The 23,849-nt window shown below is 39.9% G+C and overlaps 2 protein-coding genes across 2 annotated transcripts; both read left to right on the top strand.

Moving 5' to 3' along the window:
* The first annotated feature begins 342 nt into the window (after nt 1–342).
* trmt112 (tRNA methyltransferase subunit 11-2) lies at nt 343–4,615 on the top strand. Its single transcript, XM_023328944.1, has 4 exons — nt 343–555; nt 1,263–1,364; nt 1,497–1,589; nt 4,228–4,615. The coding sequence occupies exons 1-4, from the start codon at nt 481–483 to the stop codon at nt 4,327–4,329; spliced, it is 372 nt and encodes a 123-aa protein (XP_023184712.1). The 5' UTR covers nt 343–480; the 3' UTR covers nt 4,330–4,615.
* A 2,313-nt stretch (nt 4,616–6,928) lies between these two features.
* LOC102223216 (transforming growth factor beta-2-like) lies at nt 6,929–19,867 on the top strand. Its single transcript, XM_005806534.2, has 7 exons — nt 6,929–8,151; nt 11,276–11,439; nt 12,903–13,035; nt 13,117–13,227; nt 14,874–15,054; nt 15,454–15,607; nt 18,819–19,867. Exons 1-7 carry the CDS (start codon nt 7,809–7,811, stop codon nt 18,975–18,977), a joined length of 1,245 nt encoding a protein of 414 aa, XP_005806591.1. The 5' UTR covers nt 6,929–7,808; the 3' UTR covers nt 18,978–19,867.
* Nucleotides 19,868–23,849: the final 3,982 nt, after the last annotated feature.

Raw genomic sequence — 23,849 nt, 5'->3', positions numbered from 1 at the left:
TAAATGATGCTAAAGTTGGCTAATAATCTACAAGAAGCAAATCATGGTTATTTTAAAAATGCATTTAAAGTTGAGTCAATGTCGCAAAAACATACTAAAATTATACTGTTTGCTCTATTTTCTTTTTAAAAAAAATTTTTTTTCAAAAAGAAAAAGTTAAATTAACTCAAAACCACAGGACCTGGACGAATGTTAATCTACATCAACTCAGCAAAAGTTTGGTAAAAATAAATAAAACGGATGGGATTAAAACAATGTTGAGTAGTAGAACTGTATCGAAAACGACTACCGCGTTTAGACAACAACTCGGAACTAACCGTCACCGAGTCAGAGATCGTCAGGACCCATTATGGTGGTGCAACAACAGTACTTCTCGTACACATGTTAGCGCTCCTGCTGTAAATTACGTTAATAACAAGCTGTCTCTCCGTGGCTCGTTCAGCTCTTATTGTCGGTGACCTTTAAAACTTTTGTTTAAACATGAAACTACTTACGCACAACATGTTGACGTCGCACGTGAAGGGAGTAACCAAGGGATACCCGCTGCTCATCAAGGTAAAGTCGGCTAGCATTTAGGCTAATGCTAACACCGAGCTATTTTGATTTAAAGCGCGTTCTTATTTAATTTTCTGAATTCAAGTCTGTAAAGTTTCATAGAATACACCCAGTACGCACTGAGGCTGTTCTAAGAAGAATAACGACAAAATTACGTTTTTATATCCCAATTGTAGAAAAATAATAAATGAGAAAACGTAACATTCATATCACCTTTATATACGTTACTCTTTAAGTCAATCTATGCACTCACTGTTTTTATTTAGAGAAATGTCCCTGTTTTGCGTAAAAGTTGCTTGTACTTTACTGTTTTGTCACATTTAACCATTTTAGATCGATAAAGTAGATATTAATATGAGACAAAAATAAATAAATACAAAATGCAGATTTTAAATGAGGATTTAATTTGTTATGGTGAAGGTATAAGGGAATGCACAAAAGCCAAAAAAGTCAAATTAGTTGCCTCGACCGTCCTTAGAATATTTTTTGAACAGTGTTGGGACTCATCAGGGTGATTTTTGTGTGTATTGCTGAATCATAAACCCTGACTCTAACTGTGGTTAACTTAAAGCCTTAGAAATGGCTTCATAACTCTCTCCATGCTGATAGGTGTGATAACTTATTTCTATCTGATTTGCTGTTGATCAGAGACCCTGATAGTCCAATCTGACAGTGTGGTGTTTATGAATAATGTGATCTTTGTGCAGGCCACTGAGGTGAAGGTGAACGAGGTGGATTTTAATCCTAAGTTTGTCTGCCGGATGATCCCCAAACTGGAGTGGAGCGCTCTGGTCCAGGCTGCAGACCAGGTCAGTCAGAGATCAGTAGTTTTCCTTCCATCCTGCAGAGCAGAGATATGAAATGACAGTTTAAAGCATGTAGGTATTTAACATTTGTCCAGACAAACATTTGTGACGCAGTGTTTGTTTTTCGCTCCTCAGCTAGGTCATCGAGAGGACCTGCCAGGTGAGCTGGTGCCTGACTATGAGAAAAACGAAGACTTCCTGAGGAAAGTGCACCGAGTTCTGCTGGAGGTGAAGATCGCTCAGACTTTAACGTCCACTCTTATGGCTGCAGAGTCCTGCTTGAAATAATAGTGATAATATGTGTTATTGCTCTGGATTAGAGCTTAGTTGTTTTATATTATTGGTACACTTTGTGTTTCCACCAGCCAGAGCTGAGGTTCTGTTCCTATGTAAACTGGTTCTATCCTGGTTGGACCAGAGGAAAAGAATAACTTTTGTCAAAGGGCTAGAGACAAAATCATAGGTGGCAACTACCAATCAGAATATTAAGAACGCCATATTCAGAACTCTGGAGTTACTTCAGCTTTTGATTTGTCTAATAAAAAACTAAGATTTATGACAAACAAATGTGGACAAAATCTGTGTGATAACAGATCAGGCTGAGACTCTGGCAAAGAGCAAAGCGTTATTTCGTCTGCAGACGGAGCAACACAGCAACGAGCTGCTCTGAGTTCTGACTTGGAGCTTCAAGCCCTCATAATATACAGAACTCATGATACACAATGTGGTCACTCCAGTTTTAGTTGAACAATTTTCATGCAGATCACGTAACCACAGGGTGGGGAGAGTAGAACCTCGTCCTCACTGGAGGGTCAGTTAGTCCCTTGGATGATAAACATCTTCTTGTTCAAATATGTGAGATTCCAAAAATCAGGTTTGCTAATGGAACAATTTTGCATAACAAGAACATTGTCATACCAGAATACCCAGCAGGTGCATCAATTTCTCAAAACTCTGACTTGGTGACATTCTATAGAGAAACTTGTTAAACCTCAGGGCTTATTCCATCACACTATAATTATCTGTTCTTATCTGTTAGCAAATATTCGCTATTTGCTGTGGTATGTATGGTGAGGCATTGTTGCTGCAGGGACCCTCTGACTGGTTCTACAGAAACTCTAACCTACATAACAGATTGAACAAAACTAATGTGGTTAAATGAGTAAAATAATTAAATAAAATTATTAAAAGAAATAATAAAACAATTTTTACTTCACACAAAAAGTTATGTTTACTTTGGAATATTAGCTCTCTGACTCTGTTTATTATGATGCCACCGTTCATACAGTAGATCAGCGTCTCACATCAAGATGTTTTTACCACAGCTGTTTTCCACTAAATTCAAAACCATGATTTCCAACACTTCTTAAACACTACTGGTCTTTTGATAACATCAGATAACATGATTCTGCTTCAGATACTGTTTAGCTCATGTTTGTAGTGCTGCTGGACGAGGATTCAGTCTGTGGTTTTAAAAATGAAATGGGTGCAAGATTCTGAGATAAACTCTGATTTTTGTTTTTAAGCTTTCTACCTGAACCATTTCAGACGATCAAACATTTACTGGATGAGTTATTTATTGACGTCATTTATTGAATTTAGTGGAAAACAGCTGCGGTAAAAACATCTTGATGTGAGACGCTGGTCTACTGTATGAAAGGTGGCATCATAATAAACAGAGGAAAAGTCAGAGAGCTAATATTCCAAAGTAAACATAACTTTTTGTGTGAAGTAAAAATTGTTTTATTATTTCTCTTAACAATTTTATTTAATTCTTTTACTCATTTAACCACATTAGTATTGTTCAATCTGTTAGAGTTTGTAGGTTAGAGAGTTTCTGTAGAACCAGTCAGAGGGTCCCTGCAGCGACAATGCCTCACCATACATACCACAGCAAGGAGTGAATATCTGTTAACAGATAAGAACAGATAATTATAGTGTGATGGAATAAGCCCTGAGGTTTAACAAGTTTCTCTATAGAATGTCACCAAGTCAGAGTTTTGAGAAATTGATGCACCTGCTGGGTATTCTGGTCTGACAACGTTCTTGTTTGGCTCCGAGCTAGCTAGCATTAGCCCAGGTTATGACCTGGAATCTCTTTGTTAGGCCTGTCATGATAACAAATTTTGCTGGATTATAAATTGCCCCTGAAAGTTCAATAAAGTTTTATTTCTAACAAACATTTAACACTGGAACTGGAAGACATTTTAAATATTGAAAATAAATAAACAAAACACGTGAAACAATAAATAACATGGACACTAAAGTCTCTGCAAATAAAGTTGTCCTTCAAAAAGTGGACTACTTGGGACCAAAGCGCCTATTTATTGCTTATTGCGACTAATCTACAATTTAGTGGAAAATCTTACATCAGGACTCGCAACATTACAACCTGTAGAGACATTTTTTCCCCACTCAGTCCAGATAAGTAGAAATATAGAGCTGCAAAAGCTGCATGACCCTTGGAAAAAGATAACTTACCAACCTTCAGAAATACATGCCAGCAGGCATCTGTTGTGGTTTTTAAAGAATTACCATTTTATTTTATTTTCAAGTTTTCAAATACAGAAAATCATCAAAATTTCACAAAAAAGGAAATAAATGCATTTTCTGAAATGGAATGTTCCAGACCAGTTGAAAACAATGTCAAGAAATAAATGGGTCGATTTTGTAAAAAAAAAAAATTAGAATGACCAGAAAAATCCAAATGCTGTGTTGTTAGAGTGGCGTTTTCGTCTCAAACCACAGAAAATAAAATTTGTATGTTCTTACAAAATTTTTGGTGTTTTAAAAAAAACAAAAAAAAACCTAAAGTAAAGTGACGTCTGGTGATGACCTGACACAGCTCCTGTCTGTCCTGCTGCAGGTGGAGGTGATCGAGGGATGCCTGCAGTGTCCTGAATCCGGTCGAGAGTTCCCAATCTCCAGGGGAATCCCTAACATGCTGCTGAACGAAGACGAGGCCTAGACGGCTCAAACTTCCACCCAGACGGGACTGTTTTGTTTTTCAGAGACGAGCTGGACTCTGGTCAGAGTCGGCTCCATGGGAGAAAAGGCCGCATCCTTCGGTTGGTTGTAGTTATGACATTTTAAGCGGCTCCTGCTGCCAGCAGATGGAAAAGATTAGAAGAATAATGGATGGAAATGTTCCCTGAGAGTAACCCCCCAACCCCAGCGGTTTGATCTGTATTTATTTTTGTAACTGTTTCAGCTTTTTCTTTCTCAATAAAACTGCTTCCTGACAGCCAAAATCATTAGGTTTTTGTGGAAAATATGGATTCACTTATATTACAGACGTAGAACCGCTGAGAGGAACTGCTCTGAACCCCATCTCGCCCTCTCTCAGGGTTGGATGACGTGGCAGTGGCTTGTCTATATTTGGCTTTAAGGAAAAAGAGGGAGAAAAAAGCAGGCAGACTGGAAGTTGTTTTTAAGGAAGTCTGTTTTTTTCCCCTCTCCTTACAGCCACACATTACAGCTCTGTAACCCACACACACGACACCCCACCTGGGCGGGATCCGCGGCTCTGAGATGCCCCACAGTTTGTCAGATCCTCCTGCGAGGCCATGTTGATAAATGAAGAGGTTTTCCGCTCGTTTCTGGCCATCTTTGGATTACAGCGGGAGTCGAGTCAGAACAGGAGCGTGTTTGTTCGTTATCATTTTTAGAAACTCTGCCAGGACAGACGATGAAAGGAAGGGTTGGCCTGACCAGAAGCCTTGAGGCTGCCTGAGTCTCTCCTACCTTTCCCTTCTACTTACTGCAATTACAGGCCTGCGCCCGCAACTATAATAACGGTATAATGTGATGGCAGCAGAGCAGCAATAAAAGCCACCCCTGGCAGATTAATAGTCCTCCAGAAGTGCTGAGCTGTAATTAACAATGAGACTGAAGAGGAACAGGCAGAAAAGAAAGGAGCTCGACTCTGAGCGTGTAAAGCTGAAGATAAAAATGGATGGGCTGCTTTCTGAGCCGTCTAATAAAATCACGATGAAGCTCCTCAGCTGGCAGCGCGAAAAGCTGAAACTGCAAATCACACCCGGGATCCGATCCATGAATAATTTAAGGATGTTTTCATGGTGCAAGAGGTAGAGGTCTGGGCAAATACTGTTGACACTTTTCATCTCGGAGAAAACAGGAAATGCCTTTAATTGCTCCAAAGGTCGCACAATTCAGCTCAGGGGTCATATTTCATTAATGAAAACAAAGTCTGTAAAAATTGAGCTAATGGACTTTTGAAGTCTACGTCTTTTCAGGGAACATGCAGCAAAAAGCTGCAGTGCAGAGACATTTTAAATTCCTCTTTGCTGTTGGTGTCCACCTGTATTTTATTATATGTCTCAATTTGAGAATAACATGATTATTAATTATCAGTAATAATTATAACCAATAGAATAATAACTGTTGTGTTATTTTATTCTCTGCAACTATGGCACCCCTCAAGCGCCACAGTTTTAGTGTTACCTGGTTCTTGGTTCAAATTCTGTATAGAAAATCTCCTGATATGCATCTTTGGCTAAACTATTATTAATTAGTTCATTAAAATAATATACAGCCAACAGGTTAAACCTACACTCTGTTGATATTGAGTCGAGCAGAAAGGTGTGAGCTTTTCACATGTTTAATGTTAGAAGTTTTAGTTTTAGCTGAAGAGGCATCCTTTGCTTCAAATGATTAAGTCTAAATAAACGCTGTGCATTTTAGGCAATTACATGTTTATTTTCTTGTTTAAAATTAGAATTGAGTTTGTAATATAATACAAAATGACTCTAAGTGGTTAAATGTAAAATCTGCAGTGTGCCAATTTTTTTATCTGATCTATTGTTGGAATAATCAATACAACAACAATTAGTTGCAGCCATGCCTTAGTGACTTTTACCATTTTAATGTGATAAACCAACTCAAAGAAGAGCTTAATTGTGAAGTGAAGAGAAATTGGGCATAATATTCTTTTTTAAAACGGGGTTTCAAAAATTTACTTTGCATTTGTATTCCAACCCCTTTACATTGTGGCCATAAATAAAGTCCACTGGCAGAAACTCCACTGAAGTTGGAATTAGAAATTGATAAATTGGGAATTTCTCAACCTTAAAATCCAATATGGCGGCCCTGCATATTAAAGTAGCAGCTTACTAGTAGAATAGCAGCTGTAACACCTCAATAACCCCAAAGTGAGACAATACAGGATATTTCTATCCTATATTACTCTGAACGGGCTTCCAGTAAGTAAAGTGAGTCCAAATATTTATCATGAGCTAAATGGAGTTTCTTTCTTGTGTTTTGCTGACCCGTATAGAGTTAATAGCCTGGTCCCCGGTAATAAACCTGCGGTCAGCCTTAATGTTGGTCAGGGATTATGGCGCAATCCTGGATGTTTACCTGCTGAGCTGCATTTCTGATGGGTAAATATTGCAAAAATGTGCAACTCTGTGAGCCTCTATAGTGAGAGGATTACTTCTGCCTACATAATGACACACACTCCCTTCACCCTGGGGGCATCCGCCCCACTAGCGCCTCCTCCTCCTTTTTCCCTGAGAGCCTCTCTCTGCTTGGGGCTCTGTTTCGCACTGAAGATCTGCAATATAAGGCACTCACAGCATCCGCTGTGACAGGTATGTCTGTTTTTACCAGACATACTTCGCTCATTAAGAGGAAGATTTCCAAATTCACTGCAAGATTTCTTTCTATTTCTGAAAGTTTGCTGCAAAGGGACTTGTTTCACGTTTCTCTGCTTCGTGTATTTTTATTTTATTCCCCATGTTTTTTGCTCATGTGAGACAGTAAAGGACTTGCCGTGTTTGTTCCAACATAAATCAGACCTGTTTTTCATATATAGGCCTATATTTTTTTTCTAAGTGCATTCAGCCTTCCCAGTCTTTTTGGGACTGTAGCTGTATTTCGTGGAAGCGGATATGGGCCAGTTTTCTGCTCCACAGATGCGTCTTTCAGAGGTGAGAGCGCCGGAGTCGTGCATCCTCGGATAAACTGCGGCCGCTGCAGGTTTTTCTGTGTGGAGGATTTGAGACATGGGCTGAGCTCCTGTAATTTACTCTGCGTTGGTCTCCTGAAAGCTACTCAAATATGCGAGGATGGACGGCGGGAAGCGGAGACTGATGAAGCTTTAATTTCTCACGCACCGGCACCGGAACAACTGGACGTTGATTCCCAATTTAGTTAGAAAGACGAATAAGTCAGTGATTTAGTTTGGTTTAATCTTTTTTTATTTTTATTTTTTAAAGTAATGACAATGCCTTTTTTATTCCTAATATATGAAGGGCGCACGTACAACTTAATGAGAGCAGAGAGGTAAAGTTATCTGTTATTATTCTAATAAATCCGAGGTGGAAAAAGTTGAGACTGTTTGCACTTTTGGATCACGTTTCCTGCGCATCGGAGACGCAGCCTCACCGTTCACGGAGCTCGTTTCTTCCCTCATCCCGGGCAACCATGTGGCTCCCCTTCCTCGCCCTCCTGCTCATTCTGCGGCTCTCCGAGGCGATCAACACGTGTCGGTCCATCGACCTGGACGCGCAGAAGTCGCGGCGCATCGAGGCGGTGCGCGGCCAGATCCTCAGCAAGCTGCGCATCCGCAGCCCGCCGGAGGACGACAACAATCGGCGGTCGGGCTTTGTGCCACCCGAGATCATGCTGCTTTACAACAGCACGCGGGAGCTGCTGAAGGAGCGCACGCGGCTGGCCGAGTCCGCGTGCGAGCGCGAGAGCAGCGAGGAGGATTATTACGCCAAAGAGGTGCAGAGGATCGACATGCAGCCCCCGCGCACCGACTCCAGTAAGTGTCCGGAGGTTAACAGGGTCAGCTGTAAATATGGCTCGGTGCCAGAATGTTTTAAAGGACGCTCGTCACTGTTTTAATAATTAAAAACAATATTTTTTTGTTTGACTTGCCCTCCAAGGTGAACACGCGGGTTTAGATTTGGAGAAAAAAAACAACAGATTAATAACTAACAACTAATATGTATCAGTAACTCATTTTCTGAGAGAAAACCACAGGGGCAATTAAATTCATAACATTTAAAGAAACAGAAGATTATGAGTTTAAACACAGTTATAGAAATTAAATGTCTTGTAGCCACTTTTTATCAGCATCTTGATTTGACTTGAACATTAGCTCCACTTCCCAACCTGAGACGCTTTATGTCATCCTTTGTATTTCAGCTGATAAATTAAATTTTTCCCAACATTTAATCGACCCGTCAGAATGTAAACATCGCACATTCCTTATTTGCTGTTCATTGATGTGATTTACACTTTATTTCCCTGTAACGGCGTCATGTCACCGAGACAATCTGATAGATTCCCAGGTGATTCTCTGTGGTTTTTTCTAGCTGCCAGATTTATGGGCTGATATCATTTACACTGGATTCCCACTAGGTGTCAGTATATGGAGTGAATTTCAGTGAGGGAAGGAAACGTAATGACTATTGAAGGGTTAAACCAAAAGTGGCTTACTTTTAAAACTGTTAAACCATCTGTAATCTCCCTATTCTTTAATTTAATTTCTCCAAAAATCCCTGGAGAAATGTTGATGTTGCATCACTGTTTGGTGCATAACGTTTGGCATTACTTGTTCAGTGCACCCTTGAAATGATTCATTACAGAGAAACATAGATCAGAGTTGTAACACTTGATCAAACAATGAAAAACACTTTTATTTTCAAGGGCTAAATAATTCGTATTTCATGGCTAATGGTTTGGTTGCATTAGTAATGTGGGATCCAAACAGGAATTATGAATATTTTATTTTTGAGAGTCCAAATGATTTAAATAATCAACTAGTTTAGTAATCAAATAATCTTTAGCTTAATTACAAACCCCGAGTTTCTTATTTTGTTATTATTTTATGTTAGTTTTGATGTGAAAGTAAAAATTAATCCTTTATAAAAAATGTTGGTTCTTCTTTATGTGTTTTATCACTTTAAAACTAACACTCTGGTTTGAAGGGCATGTGTGAGCTATACTTTAAAAATTAATGTTTAAACTTTATTCTGCCAAGTTTAAACCTCCTCATCACATAGTTTCCATAGTGATAAATGTCTACAATCCCTATCGAACTGAAATCCGTCTCTGCTTTTGACGGATTTCAACCGGAAATTTAAACTTTTTTGATGGGCAGCTAAAAGTTTACATGCAAGGCTTGCATATGCACTAGTGTTGACATCAAGTTACCATCAGAGGAACAACATGGCTTCAACACCAAACAGGAAGTTATTTGTAATTTCTTTTTACAGCCAAGAGCAAAAATAATCTCAACACCTTCAACATTTTTATACTTTAAACTATTTTCATCCAACCAAGAAGCCATTTTCTGATTCAGAAAACGTGAAAGACATCTCTCACAACACAAGAAGACAACGTAAAAGGAGTAAGAACTTTGAAAAACTAGTTTTTATTATTGAAAATGGCTCAATCCCTCAATAATCTTTCTTAAAATGACAGAAATCAAATAATACTTTCGAAGCAGCTTTTTTGCATGTCTCCACTGGTATTTTTAATGATTTTTCTGTGCTGATGAGCTCCGAGTCATTACCAATGAAATGCCTTGGAACTTCCCTCATGTTCTTCCACCTGCCTGTGGCGTGTTGCTAAAAAAAAATCAGTGGTGTAGACAAACAAAGGACTTCTCAGGTTTAGAGAAAAAAAATCCGTCTGATGAACAGTATCTGAACTCACGTTGTTTTTATGAAGCTGAAAAAAATGTGCTAAAGACCAGAGAGAACCGTCATCTTTCAGCAGATCTTCTATCTGCTTTCAGTAGGATATTGTTCATTGATTAAAATTGTTCTAAAATTATAAATTAGTTTAATTAATAATAAAACCAGATTGTATTGTAACAGGTTTGTTTCTTGCACAAATGATCACATAGGTGAGTCATTTCCTTTACACCAAAAAGTAAATAAATATAAAGTTTTGCCTAAACTAATGTCTAATTTTGGATTGTTTGCAAATTGTTTGAAAGTTCTAAAAAACTCAAACTGTGTGGTTTTTTATAATTGTCATTTTAAACTTTAAGTTGGAGTTATAAAATATTGTGCACAATTTTTACAAGTGGACAGTAGATATGCATGGACGTGTAGTAATTGATTACTCTATCAATTAGTCTTACGATCAATTGATAAATTGAATATAAAAAATCGCAACATTCTGCAGATTTTTTAGCTAATTTTATTCAATATTAGAAGTACAGTAAAAATGCAAGTAAACAAATAATTAAGTTTATTTTTTTTTAAAAAAGGAAATAAACATTTTATTGTTTAAAATGCAATAACATAGCGTTCCTTTAGTGCACACTTGATCATTTGTAGCAAAGGATGCATCTGCAGCCAGACAAATACTTCAAATACTAACGTGCAAAGAGCTGAGTGTTTCTGATGGACTTTACATCAACGATGTGTAGGGATGATCTGTTTAATTGATTAACAATTGGATAGGAATTAATTGGATCACTCCTGGATCACATTTTTAAATGTAGAGGCTGATAGAGAATCAACCACTCTAACAAGAAAAAAGCTTACCTTAGAGTGGGATCGCTTCATTTCATAAAAGTTTTTGGCGCATTAAAAGTGTGGTTGTTTAAGATGGGGTGTCCAATGTGCTGCGCTGCTGCAGAGGAACCATTTAGCGAGTCTTTTGTGGTGGCAGTGGGTTTTGGTTTAACAGACCTGTTTCAGATTGAAGGGTAATTGAGCTGGGTATTATGTAATTACATAACTGGGTGATTTTTCAAGCACTCTACCCATCAATCATCCATACATTATACATAAAACCCAACACTTTAAGCCTGTAATTTAGCCTGAAGACTCTCATCAGCCGTAATTATGTCCGAGACAATGCATCAGTCCCACAGTCTGAAGACTTGACCGTTAGTCATAGTTCTGGATTTCTTTCCCGTCCAGATGCTGTGCAGCCGGTGGCACCGAACCTCTACTACCGAGTGGTCCACTTTGACGTCAGGGATGTGGACCTGATCAACAGCACCCTGGTCAAGGCTGAGTTCAGGATCTTCAGAGCTCCAAACCCACAGGCCCGGGCCTCGGAGCAAAGAGTGGAGCTCTACCAGGTACACCTTGTCCATGGCTCACATGTTTCATGTCAAAGGTTAAAATCTAATTTCACAAGTTACAGAGCTGAACAAATTGTTACATTTGTACAATTTGGGTCTCAACTCCTCCTAAAACCAAACCAGCCGTTTAAACAAAGGTGTTTTTTGGCAATTTTTGGTGTCTGAAAAATTAGCAGATTTATTACGTCACAAATGAACGGGGACTGTGCCGTTACCTAGCAACCCCAACCAAGCCCAGCTCCGTTACCTAGCAACCCAAACTGAGCTCCACCACTTTTGGTCTGCTGGTTTAACCGCTGTGTGTGCTGCACCACATCCACTAGGAAATACAAGAGTTTTGTTGTTGACTTACTGTTCAGGAAAAAAACTTTGTTTTAATGTGACCTTTATTTTGAAAGCAGAGTATTTCCTGTACTCATTCTTGAAAAACCTGGCTGTAAAGTAATTTACTGTTAGTGTTGTGTGGTGTAGCATCAGACGACCAGTTTCCTGTTACAAAGGAAGACAAATAATGGCGTTGGCATTTTCTCAACCACTTATATTTAAATAAACTCTAAATGTTTCTCAGTTAAATTGGTATTTGAGATTTGTTGTTTTGCTTCCACCAATCATAAAACTATACAATGACCCAAAAAACAAATCAATTAATTTATTTGGTCCTGGAGTGGTGAAGTAAGTGTAGAAATGGAGGAATTTATCATAAAACTCTTGCATCGTAGATTTTTTAATTTATGTGAATTTGAAGTTTTTCCAACAGTAGTAATAGAAAGACTGTGTTGGTTGCTGCAGCTTCCTGACTCTCTGTGTGATTTAACTTTTTAAATTTTTTTAACAGTTTTCATTTAACTTTAGGTAGGAATTCATAAACATGGTATAATGTGCAGTTGAATCTAATGCTTTTTATATATTTCAACAATTTGCTGCATACTTTAAAGTAGAAAACGTAACTACATTATCCAAATTTAGACAAATATAAGAACAGAACAAAAACAAAATGTGCAGAAAAACAAACTTTTGCTCTCTAAATACAATAAAGAGAGCAGAGATTTTTCTGACTCAGTGAGTTATCATATTCTAGGCTGAGCAGCATCACATCTAGTGATATGTCCTAGATTTTAAATATAATCTAAACTTTTTCAAAGCTTTTTTTAAACCCAGCATGTTTTATGAAAGTTGTGGGTTAAAATCTGTTCAGTCATCCTGCTGTCTGCTGAAGTCCGCCTTAAACCCAAAGTTATCTGGACTCTTCATAAAGTTCCCTGTTCAAGTGTCAGCCTGTGTGGACAGCAGATTTTAGTTTTACACAAACACACTTTCTAGCAAAAGCTAGCCAGTTAGCAAGGCCACATTATTCACTGAACATACAAAATGTGATTTCTGTGTTTCCGACTGGTCTGCCAGTCCCGTCTGCCGGAGTACATGAACTCTGTCCTTTTCTTCCTGTGTGTTTGTTCTTCCAGATACTGAAGCCAGAGGAAGACAGCACGTCCACTCAGCGCTACATCGACTCTCGGACCGTCCAGCTGAGAGCTAAAGGAGCCTGGCTCTCTATGGACGTCACAGAAACAATCAAAGACTGGGTGTCAGATCCAGGTTAGCTTCATGCCGCTTATGATGCAAACATCTGTTTGTATGGTTCATCTTCATGTTTTCTTCTACCCCGTTCTTCTTCAGAAAACAATCTCGGCCTGAAGCTGGGCGTCCACTGTCCCTGCTGCACCTTTGTCCCATCCACCAACAACATTGTCCCTAACAAGAGCGAGGAGCTGGAGGCGCTGTTCGCTGGTTCGTTCTCATGTCTTTGCTTCAGATGAATTATGCGTTTGGGGTTCAGCCTGTTGAGCAGGACTGCTGCCTTTTTTGTGGGCTGAACATTGTTTGTTTAGATGTTGACTGTTTATACATGACTGCACATTATTTGCATGTGAAAATAAACAGCTTGGAGAACCGCAGAACACAAAAGAAGCAAACCTAAACCTCTGCTGCATCGCTGTGAAAATGAGAAATGTGGCTTTGCAGATTTATTATGATACCATCCATCCTCCAGATCATGAGCTGTGAACTCAAAGAGGAGAATATTATGTAAGAAGCTTTAAAAAGGATCCATGAATCACTTGCTCACTATCGTGCAGGAATAAAGGCGAAACTGTTCCTCTGCACACTGAGATACTGTTTTATTCCAGACTGTGTGTGTTGCCTCATGTAGGCCCTCAAATTATGGTGCTCAAAGGATTTGCACTCAGCTCTGCCAAGTCTGAAATTTTTTTTTCTCACACTCGGGGGAAAAAAAAAATGCAATTTGTGATACTCGGAAGACAAGCAGGGGCTTGTGTTTGTGCTCCTGGTTCAAAAAGAGACAGTAAAATCATAAAGTCAGACAAACTGTCAGGTCGTCAGTGCTGGATTTTTTCTGTACATCTGTATTGCATTCCTTTATGCTTCGTTTACTCCTTAAAAAATTTAAAAACCTGGAAAATAAGTTTTTTCTCTTGCCTTCCTCAGAAGCACAAAGTCATTGGAGAAAGAAAAGCACAGCTGCAGCATTTGTCTGCGTTCATAATTATAGAGAAACAAACACTTTGCATTTAGATGTTATCATTTGTATGTATTTTAGTGATACGGTCACTAAAAGTGAACCCAGTGACAAATTGCGCACGCTTAGTTGTAGGCATTTTAATTCACTCTATTTCTATATTTTTGTTTTTGTGTTTATAGTGTAAAGAGGAAAACAAAATTCTGTATTTTAAAAGGATTTAGTTTTTGTGTGGCAAGAGTTTATATTCAGTAGAAGCCTCTGAGGTTTGTCAGAGAAAATTAGTAAACAAACAATGAACACAACCAAACCTTTGTTAAAACGAACACAGCATATTTCCTGCCCTGATAACAAAATCCCTACTGTAAAACACGGTGGAGGCAGCACCATGCTGTGGGAATGAGTTTGCTTGAGCAATTACGTAAGAAACCTGTCAGAGGCAGCAAAGACTGAAGCGAAGGTCTGCTTTCCAGCAGGGGAACAACCCAAACTGTACATCTAGAATGGCCTAGTTAAAGTATACACCTAAACTTCAAATGACAATTTGTGGTTCAGCTTGAAAAGTGTGATGTTATGCTTTAGCTATCTCAATCAAAACACATAAAGCTGCATGTGGAGCGAGAAGCGACTCAGAGGGGGTAGATACATGTGCATGCCACACTTTTCAGATTTTTATGCGTAACAACTTTTGCAATTTGTTATTTTGATTTATCACATAAAATCAAAATAACAAATGGAAATAACTATTTGAGGAATCTGGAATAATTTGAGTTAAAACAACATTTAACATTTAATTTCCCTTTGGGATCAGTAAAGTATTTTTTATCTTTATTATTTTTGGAGTGAATTTTAGAACAGCTGGTGGTTGTTTATCTGACCGTCTGGTCGCTCTCTGTAGGTGTCGATGACGAGCGGCTTCGTCAGATGAGGAAGCCCGGTCAGGTTAAAGGCCAGCCAGACTTCAGCACCAAGACACCACACCTCATCCTCACCCTGCTGCCTAGCGACCGAGTGGACAACCCGGCCAAGAAGAACCGTAAGCGGCGGGCGGCGGCCACAGAAACCACAACCTGCACCCGGTAGGCCGCCTTCCAGCCGCTCATGTGCGGGTTTCTCTCTCTGACTGACAGCTCTGACGCTCCTCCACTGTCTTCAGTTTGGTCATTTTGAAGAATAGCTGCGGTGGATGCCATATTTCATTTTTTTCCCTCCTGACCCACTTTGCAGAGTATTGTGTGGCAACCCTAACAGCCCTGACCCTGTGTTTAGAGAGCAGGCCGACGGGTGTGCAGTGTTTTATTTAGACTACCTCGTGCTGCAGGAGAAAACTCTGGCAGCCCTGCATGATCATTACTTTGTGATGGCAGTAACCTGTTGTAATTTTCCCATGACCCAGCCCTGGGCCGCTGCCCCAGACACTGCAGAGCGGGATGGAAAGCTGAAAAGTCACTTTGTGTGTCTGCCTTTGTGTTTCCCAGGGGGTCGGATCAGGGCTGCTGCCTGCGCTCGCTCTACATCGACTTCAGGCGGGACCTCAACTGGAAGTGGATCCACGAGCCAAAAGGTTACACAGCCAATTTCTGTGCTGGTAACTGTCCGTACCTCTGGAGTGCCAACAACCACTACAACATGGTGAGTTTCAGGGATCAAACGCTAAAGTAATGTATGACTGGAGATGAACAATCTGGCTGGTTTGTGAAGAATAGATTCTTAAGATCAGTGGAGATGCACCGATCCAGGATTTTGTGACTAAATACAGAGCCTGTAAAATCACTTTCATCTTATTTCTCTTTACGAACTAAACATGTCAACAAATTACTATTCCTTTATGCATGAGTAACATTCCTATAGACACACTATATGTTTGTATTTACTTGTTGAATGTAAGCCTAATTTTAAAAGTAGACAGGATGTAAAACTGGGAGCTGGTTCCACAGAAGAGGAACCTGATAACTAAAGGATCTGCCTCTACTTTTAGAAACTGTAGGAACCAGAAGAAAACCTGCAGAAATAAGGGTTCAATATTCAATACATAGACTATTCACTGAACTCTGATCCAGAAACGCACAGCATTCTGGGCGATGTAGGCAGAGGAAAGACTTTAGCTGCTCAACTACTCACGGCCAGCTAAGCAAAGTTTGGTGGAATCTAACTCACTCACTCTTTGGTTACCTAGCAACTCACTCACTTTTGGTTACCTAGCAACAACCTGTTGAGTAACAGCAGTTTAAGGTCCCGTCATCGTGCCTTATATCTGCTTAAAATAAAAAAAAACGATGGTACAGAGTGAAAACTGTGGTGGATAAAAAGAAAAAGTCATACCACCAGTTTGGCAGTATTTCAAATATTTAAAAAACAAACAAAAAAATCTAATTATTGATATCAACTGATGTGAAACTCTTTATATCGTGATACATTTTTCAGCTAAACATCTACCAATAGACGTTTCTGCTCTTAATTGGTCTCCAAACACCTATTTCTTTTTTCTTTTGATAAATCTTCATTCATTCAAGATATTAAGAACAGCTGTTTCATTTGAAGCAAAGTAAGAAGAAATTGGTGGTTTTAAAGTTTTGCACAGCATTACCTGCTCACTTTTGGCAATGACAAGATAAAAGCGTACCGGTAGCTGCATGTAAAACCATCCCAGAACGCCATCACAACGTCAGACTGACGTTTCTTAGGTGTTTCGTTTTGCTTATTTCAGCAAGATTCTCTCAAAATCCTAAATCTCTTTCTGCACGTATTAAAACCAGGTGTCCCTGTAGAAAAGGACTCCAGCTGGTTCTGTAATTTGTCTGCGGTTCTGACATGTCGACCACCGAACACATTTGGCTCACAAATTGATCCGCTCAGCAGCTGAAATCGTATATCAAGAAATGATGGGAAAACATTTAACTCTCAAAACTACATTTGGTTTCAGTCCGAACACCAATAGTGTTATAAAAAGATCTGATGCAACAAGGAGGAAAAAATGCTCCTTTCCTAACTTTCCTGCAGTTTCTACATCCAACTTGTGGGTCGTCTGCTGTTTTCTATTGACTAATAGCCTCAGACCTTCAAATCGCTGCATTCTTATTTCGTTTTGGGCTTTTTGTGTGCCAATTATTATGGAATGAAGATTGTCGACAACCTTTTCCAGTAAGGCCAAGTGAAGACAAATGAGTTCTTTTTTTCCAAGTTATATTTTCCTCCAATGTGAAGATTCATGGCCTCTCGTGCTAAATAATTTTCACTGGAAACACTGACAGACATGTCAGCGTGGACACGCAGCCAAATTATATAAACAGAAACATCTGCTATTGTCAAGAAAAATCTGAGCAGTCTCTCTGGTGAAACGGACCCCTGCCTGATCCAAGCTCAAATCAGCTCTCTGCCTGACTTTAATACATGGATGGTTTGAAGTGTGGGAAATGTTTTTCTCCTAAATAAGCTTGAAGACCTTTGTTTGTGGTAGCTAGCAGCTCAGTTAGCTGAGGCTGGTTCAACCCAGTGTCATGAATGGCTGCCACCTCACACAGCGTACAGGCTGATTAAACACGTTCAGCTCCACAAGCATGAAGGCTGCTGCTGCAGAACCGTCAGATCTGGAAAATACAGACTGTCCTTGAAGTATCTTTCAGATCTGGACATTATTGGACGATACAAAAAAGTTAAAATATTCACAGATTGTTTATTTTATTCCCTGTTCCCTGAAAAATATCAGAAATCCTGAACATTAGTTCCATCCATACGCCCATCCATCCATCCATCCATCCATCCATCCATCCATCCATCCATCCATCCATCCATCCATCCATCCATCCATCCATCCATCCATCCATCCATCCATCAATCCCTTCATCTGTCCATTCATCCAGACATCCATCCATCCATCCATCCATCCATCCATCCATCCATCCATCCATCCATCCATCCATCCATCCATCAATCCCTTCATCTGTCCATTCATCCAGACATCCTTCTGCTTATCCATCCATCCATCCTTCCTCCTATCTATTCATTCATTAATCCAAGTTACATTTTAAATTTCTAACATTTATTGTTAGCCTTTATATTTCTGCTGATATCAGGATATCAGTAAACAAAGAGAATATCCTTTTGAGAAACCATGATCACTATGACATTCCTCAGATAAAGACATTTCATGACAGATTTTCTGGTGCTAAATAATAAACCTGATATTAAATGGCTGCTCACTTGTAAAACGTGTGAGAGCCGCTGACCTGAACCCACCAGCAGAACACAGTAGTCTCTTCAGGAAAACGGGGAGGGAGTCTGTGAGCCAGCAGAGGATCTCCAGAGAGACTCCCAACTGGCTTCACATCCACATTCCTCATTCAGACCGATTAAATTTTTACATTTTTGCCAAGAAGAATGGTGAAACGTTTCAGAAGAAAAATGTGCCACTTGTAGGATAATTCCCTGAAATATCTGGAGCTGCCAGAAAGGCTTTAATGAAATAAAAAGTCTGAATAGTGATCCATTGGTTTAACTCAGTTCTTATTTTGAGACTGCAGAGAATTGCATGTGGATTTATTAGAATAAGTCCAGAAACTTTCCACCAGGACTGTATTGTCGACTGTCTTCTGGCTGCTGTTTTGTTTTTACCATAAAAATGTGAGAATGGCATCAAGTTTTCTTATATAACTCTTATTTCCCACAAAGTCAAACCATGCTTTAGTTGCCTGGCGATGTAAGAAAAACAACCCGACAACTCTTGTATAACAACCAAAGCCCTCAGCCAAAACCCTTGCTGAGGCAGGATCTCATCGTTCTCAGAAGAAAAAATGATTTTTGTGGTATTTAATAAAAAATCTTCTCCTGTCTCTCCTCTGGTCAGATCCTGCCGCTGTACAACAAGCTGAACCCGGAGGCCTCCGCCTCCCCCTGCTGCGTCCCTCAGGACCTGGAGCCTCTCACCATCATGTACTTCTTTGGCCGCACGCCTCGAGTCGAGCAGCTCTCCAACATGGTGGTCAAATCCTGCAAGTGTCGCTGATAAAAGCAGAGGAGAACTCTGCTAACTGAGATGGATCCTTCCTGGCAAACTGAATCAGACGTCAGGACTTTTTTTTTGTTCCTCACAGTCATGCTTCACTCTCTGGAATTTTCCGTTTGACGTTGGACCCTGTAAATACGACTACATAGGTTTACTAAACGTGTTTCTGTATATTAAAACTCAGAAAAGCCTTTGTTTTTCCATCAGGACCGAGCCTCGGTGGTAGCCACACCAGATGTGTTTGCTCTAGGCTTAAAGGTGTTAATTTGAAGCCTGCGGCGGTGGCGGCGAGGTGAGGCCTCGCAGATTCTGCAGAGATGAAAAAGCGAAGGAGTTCAGGGAGCAGATAGGAAAGAGAAGCAGGAGCCGCGTTCAGGCGGGGGCCCTGCCAGCTCTCTGCGGTCCCCAGGCTGAAATCTGCCCGCCGTAAACAGGATGTGAAAGGTTTCCAGACACCGACCCGACCACTCACGGAACGCCAGATTTAAACGCTCCCCTCGTCTCCTCTCCTTCTCTCCCTCTTTCTCTGTGCATCGCTAGAGGTTCTGGGATTTGTGGTGGGAGGAGAGAGGGAGAAAAGAGAGGCTTTGAAAACGAGACGTGGGATGATAGGGCCGCATTTGGAACGGCTACACGTTTGGAAGGTGGTATTTTGCAGCCGTGGCAAATTTGTAACTATTCAGGCCTGGCGCATGCGTCTCATAATCACACTCCCTTTTTTTTCATCATGCGATCATTATCTTATTATAAGAGGGCGGCCTTCCTGTTCTCCTGATCTTATTCTGTGACACCTTTTGTTTTCCAAACTCCTCCCTGATTCAGAGTCTCTGTGCACCCAAGCATCCACACTGACCACTGTTGATAAAATATCTAAATGCTGGAAAAAAAAACATCTCCGGGTCTGATTTTAAATATAGGCTCTCTGGTATGCCAGTGGTTTGTGTGTGAGGAGACAGTGTGTGTGTGTGTGTGTGTGTGTGGGGTGGAGGGTGGGTTGTGGGGGTGGAAATCATGGTGAAAGTGATTCTTATAGTTTTATTGTGATTGTGCATAGAGCAAGATTAGTTTCTGTGCCGGCTGACGATAAAGGGACAGGAAGCAGTTCAATCATGGCAAAACACCAGGCTGCCACAACAGCAGCCAGTTATAGATGAATTAGGCGGTTTGTGTCGAGTCCGACCACGGCCAAAGGAAGTGCTGGTTTTCCGCTGGATGGCTGTGAAATTGTGTAAGTGGATATGTCCAACATTATTCTGGTCAACACTTTGTGCAACAGCTTTCCTAAATGCAAGATTTAAGGACTGATCCACACAAATAGGAAACCAGCCGAGCTTTTAGGTGGTGGAGTTCCAGTCAGAGGTTTACATACATTCATCCTCCATTATTTTTGGGAAGTTTAACTATGTGAACTGGTCTTTTTTTCCTGGGGAGAGGTATTATTGAACAAATTCAGTTTCAAAGACACCGCAGGGCTTTTTTAAACCATCAACAAGGCAGAGGTGGGGACTCCTAGTCATTAATATTAAGACTATAGACTTGACTTGAAAAAATGTTCAGACTTGGGATAGACTTTGACTTTTACCCCATTGACATGGGACTTGAATTGGACTTGAGGGTCATTGCGCGCAATGGAAACCCTTTAAATTCTAGACACTAACAGGTACAATAGAATTGCACAAAAATCCGTGAGGGACGGCCGAGTCCCTGCTCAAAATTCTGTGAAAGAGGTGTACGGAGCCTTGTGCCAGAAGCCCATTAAAATGCTGTCTACATCGTTTTTAACTGTGTGATTGTGAGCGTGAGGGGGAATAAAAATAGCAATAGGTATTTTGTTCCATATAACACAGCAGGAGTTTAACAGGTAAACCTTTTATGGATGCAAACTCGACTAAAAACCCACCTGTTTAGGATTGTATTTGAAACGTAATCAATTACAAATTTATTGATGGAACCTGACCTAATGTCGTGTTTTGGTTGTTGATTCTATGTTGCTTTGTGTTTCTGTGTTTGACATGATGAAAAGCACTTTGAAATGCCTTGCTGCTGAAATGTGCTATATAAATAAAATCAGATTGATTGACTGAGCCTGTTTACTTGAAAAACGTGATGTTTTACCCAAAATCTAAAGTTAAAAACACATATTATTAAGTGGGCCCCATTAATTAATTTCACTCATTCCGTAAGCTGCAGCACAACCAATCAAATTAACAAGATTTAAAAATTTAAAAATCGGGTGAAAAAAGCCAGAGACAAACAAACGATGTTTTTTGGGTACATCAACAATGAAGTATCAAAAAGACAAAACAAAACAACAAAAAAAAACACAGTGCAAAATGCAAAACCTGCTAGAAGAGGATCTCAGATTGAGATACAGCAATGTCCAACTTTGTTTGACATTTGAAGTTGGACAAAGAACGGCAGGTGGTAGCTATTTTTCTTTAGCTTAGGCTTTAGCTAGCTCCTTGTTGTTAGCAAGTGTACTCTGGGATATGTTGATGACACATCTTAGCTTTCACTTATATGCTATGTTGTCATAAATCTGGTCCTTCAAACGCATCAACAAATAATGTGCACTGTGTTATTAGGACTGTCGATAGTGAGCGGGGTCCCATGTTCTGTGCCTGAACTGTGCAAGATAGAGGTGGTGTTTTTTATGCTTTGTGTACAGCTGCACATAACATTGTCAAAGAAAAAACAACAACCTCGAAGGGACTTGAAATTCCAAGTTTCAGACTTTGGACTTGACTTTTGCCTGTCTTAACTTGAGACTTGACTCGGGACTTGTGGATAAAGACTTGAGACTGACATGAGACTTGCAAAACACGGACTTGGTCCCAACCTCTGCAACCAGATCCCAGTCTTATTTGTTTTTTTAATCAGAAATGGCTTTTAAAGGTGTTGACTAATTTTTTCACCACAATTTCATTTCAGTTCAATGCAATTTTAAAAGCACTTGTTGCACAAGTAATGTTTTTTTTAGAATTTTACTCGTTCGGCTCCTTGACATTGTGAATGCAGCAGTTTGTCTGTTTTAACATCGAAGGACACTTTCAAGATGCCTCTGGAGCTAAAATAGTTTAAAGAGGTACAAACTGTTTTTGCAGCCATAGCAGTAAACTTGTTTGTCTGAGCCGCAGCAAAGCTACGTTTTCACTGTATATAAATGCGTCTCATGTGTTGGGGTGTCAGGACTTCAGCTGTGGTGAGGCTCCTTCTTCCCCCCAGCATCTGTTAGTCCTTTCCACTTAACTACCCCTTGTTATGTCCAACCTGTACTTATCCCATGATAGAGCTCCTTGCTGTTTGCTCTCACACTAGAACCTTGTCTTTGAGAGGCACACACACTCTGGTTGTTGACCCTTGCTTTCTCACGCACACCCTTCTTTCTTAAAAAAAAAAAGAAGAAAAAAAGCCATATTTGAATGTGTGCGTAGATCCCCGGGGCATAGAGAGCCCACTCATACATGCAAAACATACAGATGCCATGATTCATGGGCCTGGTTCGTCACACGTTCACTCATGCTGACTGAAAATGTAAAGAAAGCCTTTGACAGAAGCTGCAAAACATTCAGAAAGATGAACAGAAGGCAATTCTTCCTTACATGCACCTCATGAGCTCACAGTGCAGCTTTTGGATCAGAGTCCCAACTGAAGTCATTTCTACTTTTTCAGGCAGCTAAATTCAATATATGACTTCTCGGGGCAACGGCGCATGCCATGAAAGCCAAATGAGGTTATACAAGCTGAAGAGAAGAATCAAGGTTCAGATACTGATCTGCAGCCTCAGGATTATTAAAATCCTTTGAAGAGTTACTCTAAAAGTGGAGAGGAGGGCCTCTCTGTTCCTTCTTTGCACAGAGGAGGGTGTAATGCCTGTAATTTAGCTCCATATATGAATAAAAGGCTGATTCAGTTTAAGGAAAGATGTAGATTAATTTACTCACAGGTAATCTGATGGAAAATCTGAGAAATACTCAGATTATTCAGCAACATGTTCATTACAGTGATACAGACTTCTGCTTCTCTCTAAACCTTTTCTATTTATCTTCTTCAAAAAGCATTACATTAAATTTTTCACATTTTGTCTGATTCGAACCGAACACTCCTATCCATTTTTTCTATTTTATTTAATAGTTTTGCTGCATAATTGTGAAATAAAAAGAAATTTATACACATTTTATGATGTTTTTTTTTTAATAAAATTCTGAAAAGCGTTTGCATTTGCATTCAACCCACTTTATTCTCAAATCTCTAAATAAAATCAGTTGTCTTCAGAGTAAAATTAGGCAAACATGCAGGATCAGTGCAGTGTTAACCCTCAGGATTAACACTGCACACCATCCTGGACATGCCGGCCCCACTGATCATGCTGTGGGTTACTTTTCTCTTGCAGGTAAGACATGAGTTAATGCAAGCATGGATGGCTCTAAATACAGAGTAATCCTGGAAGCAAACCTGTTGGAGACTGACGAAACAGCAGGAGGCAGTTTGGACGACAGCATATTGTCGGAATGGCCTAGCCAAAGTCCAGACCTAGATTTGATCGATAAATCAACAAAAGGTGGTTCCACAAAGTATTGACTCACTAGTAAAATCCCATTAAAATACATTAAGGTTTGTGATTGCACCGTGATTTAATGCGAATACAAACTCAAGACGTAAATACTTTACACTAGACAGGATCCTTATCCTGTTATCGCTGTAATAAGTTTTCTTCTCCGTTTGTTCTCTCCTTGATGCTTTTGTTTATGCTTGTCAATTTTTCCTGTCCTCTCACCTTCCAGCTGGTCAAACACTCCTTCCTGAGCTTTGTTTTCCTTCCTGCTTCAGAAGAAACTTTGGGACAAAGGTTAGAACTGAAATATGATTCAG

The sequence above is a fragment of the Xiphophorus maculatus genome, chromosome 23, assembly GCF_002775205.1.
Source record: "Xiphophorus maculatus strain JP 163 A chromosome 23, X_maculatus-5.0-male, whole genome shotgun sequence".
NCBI classification, from domain to species: Eukaryota; Metazoa; Chordata; class Actinopteri; order Cyprinodontiformes; family Poeciliidae; genus Xiphophorus; species Xiphophorus maculatus.
Note: the sequence above shows the minus strand (reverse complement) of the source record. Positions and strands in the feature narration are given on the sequence as shown.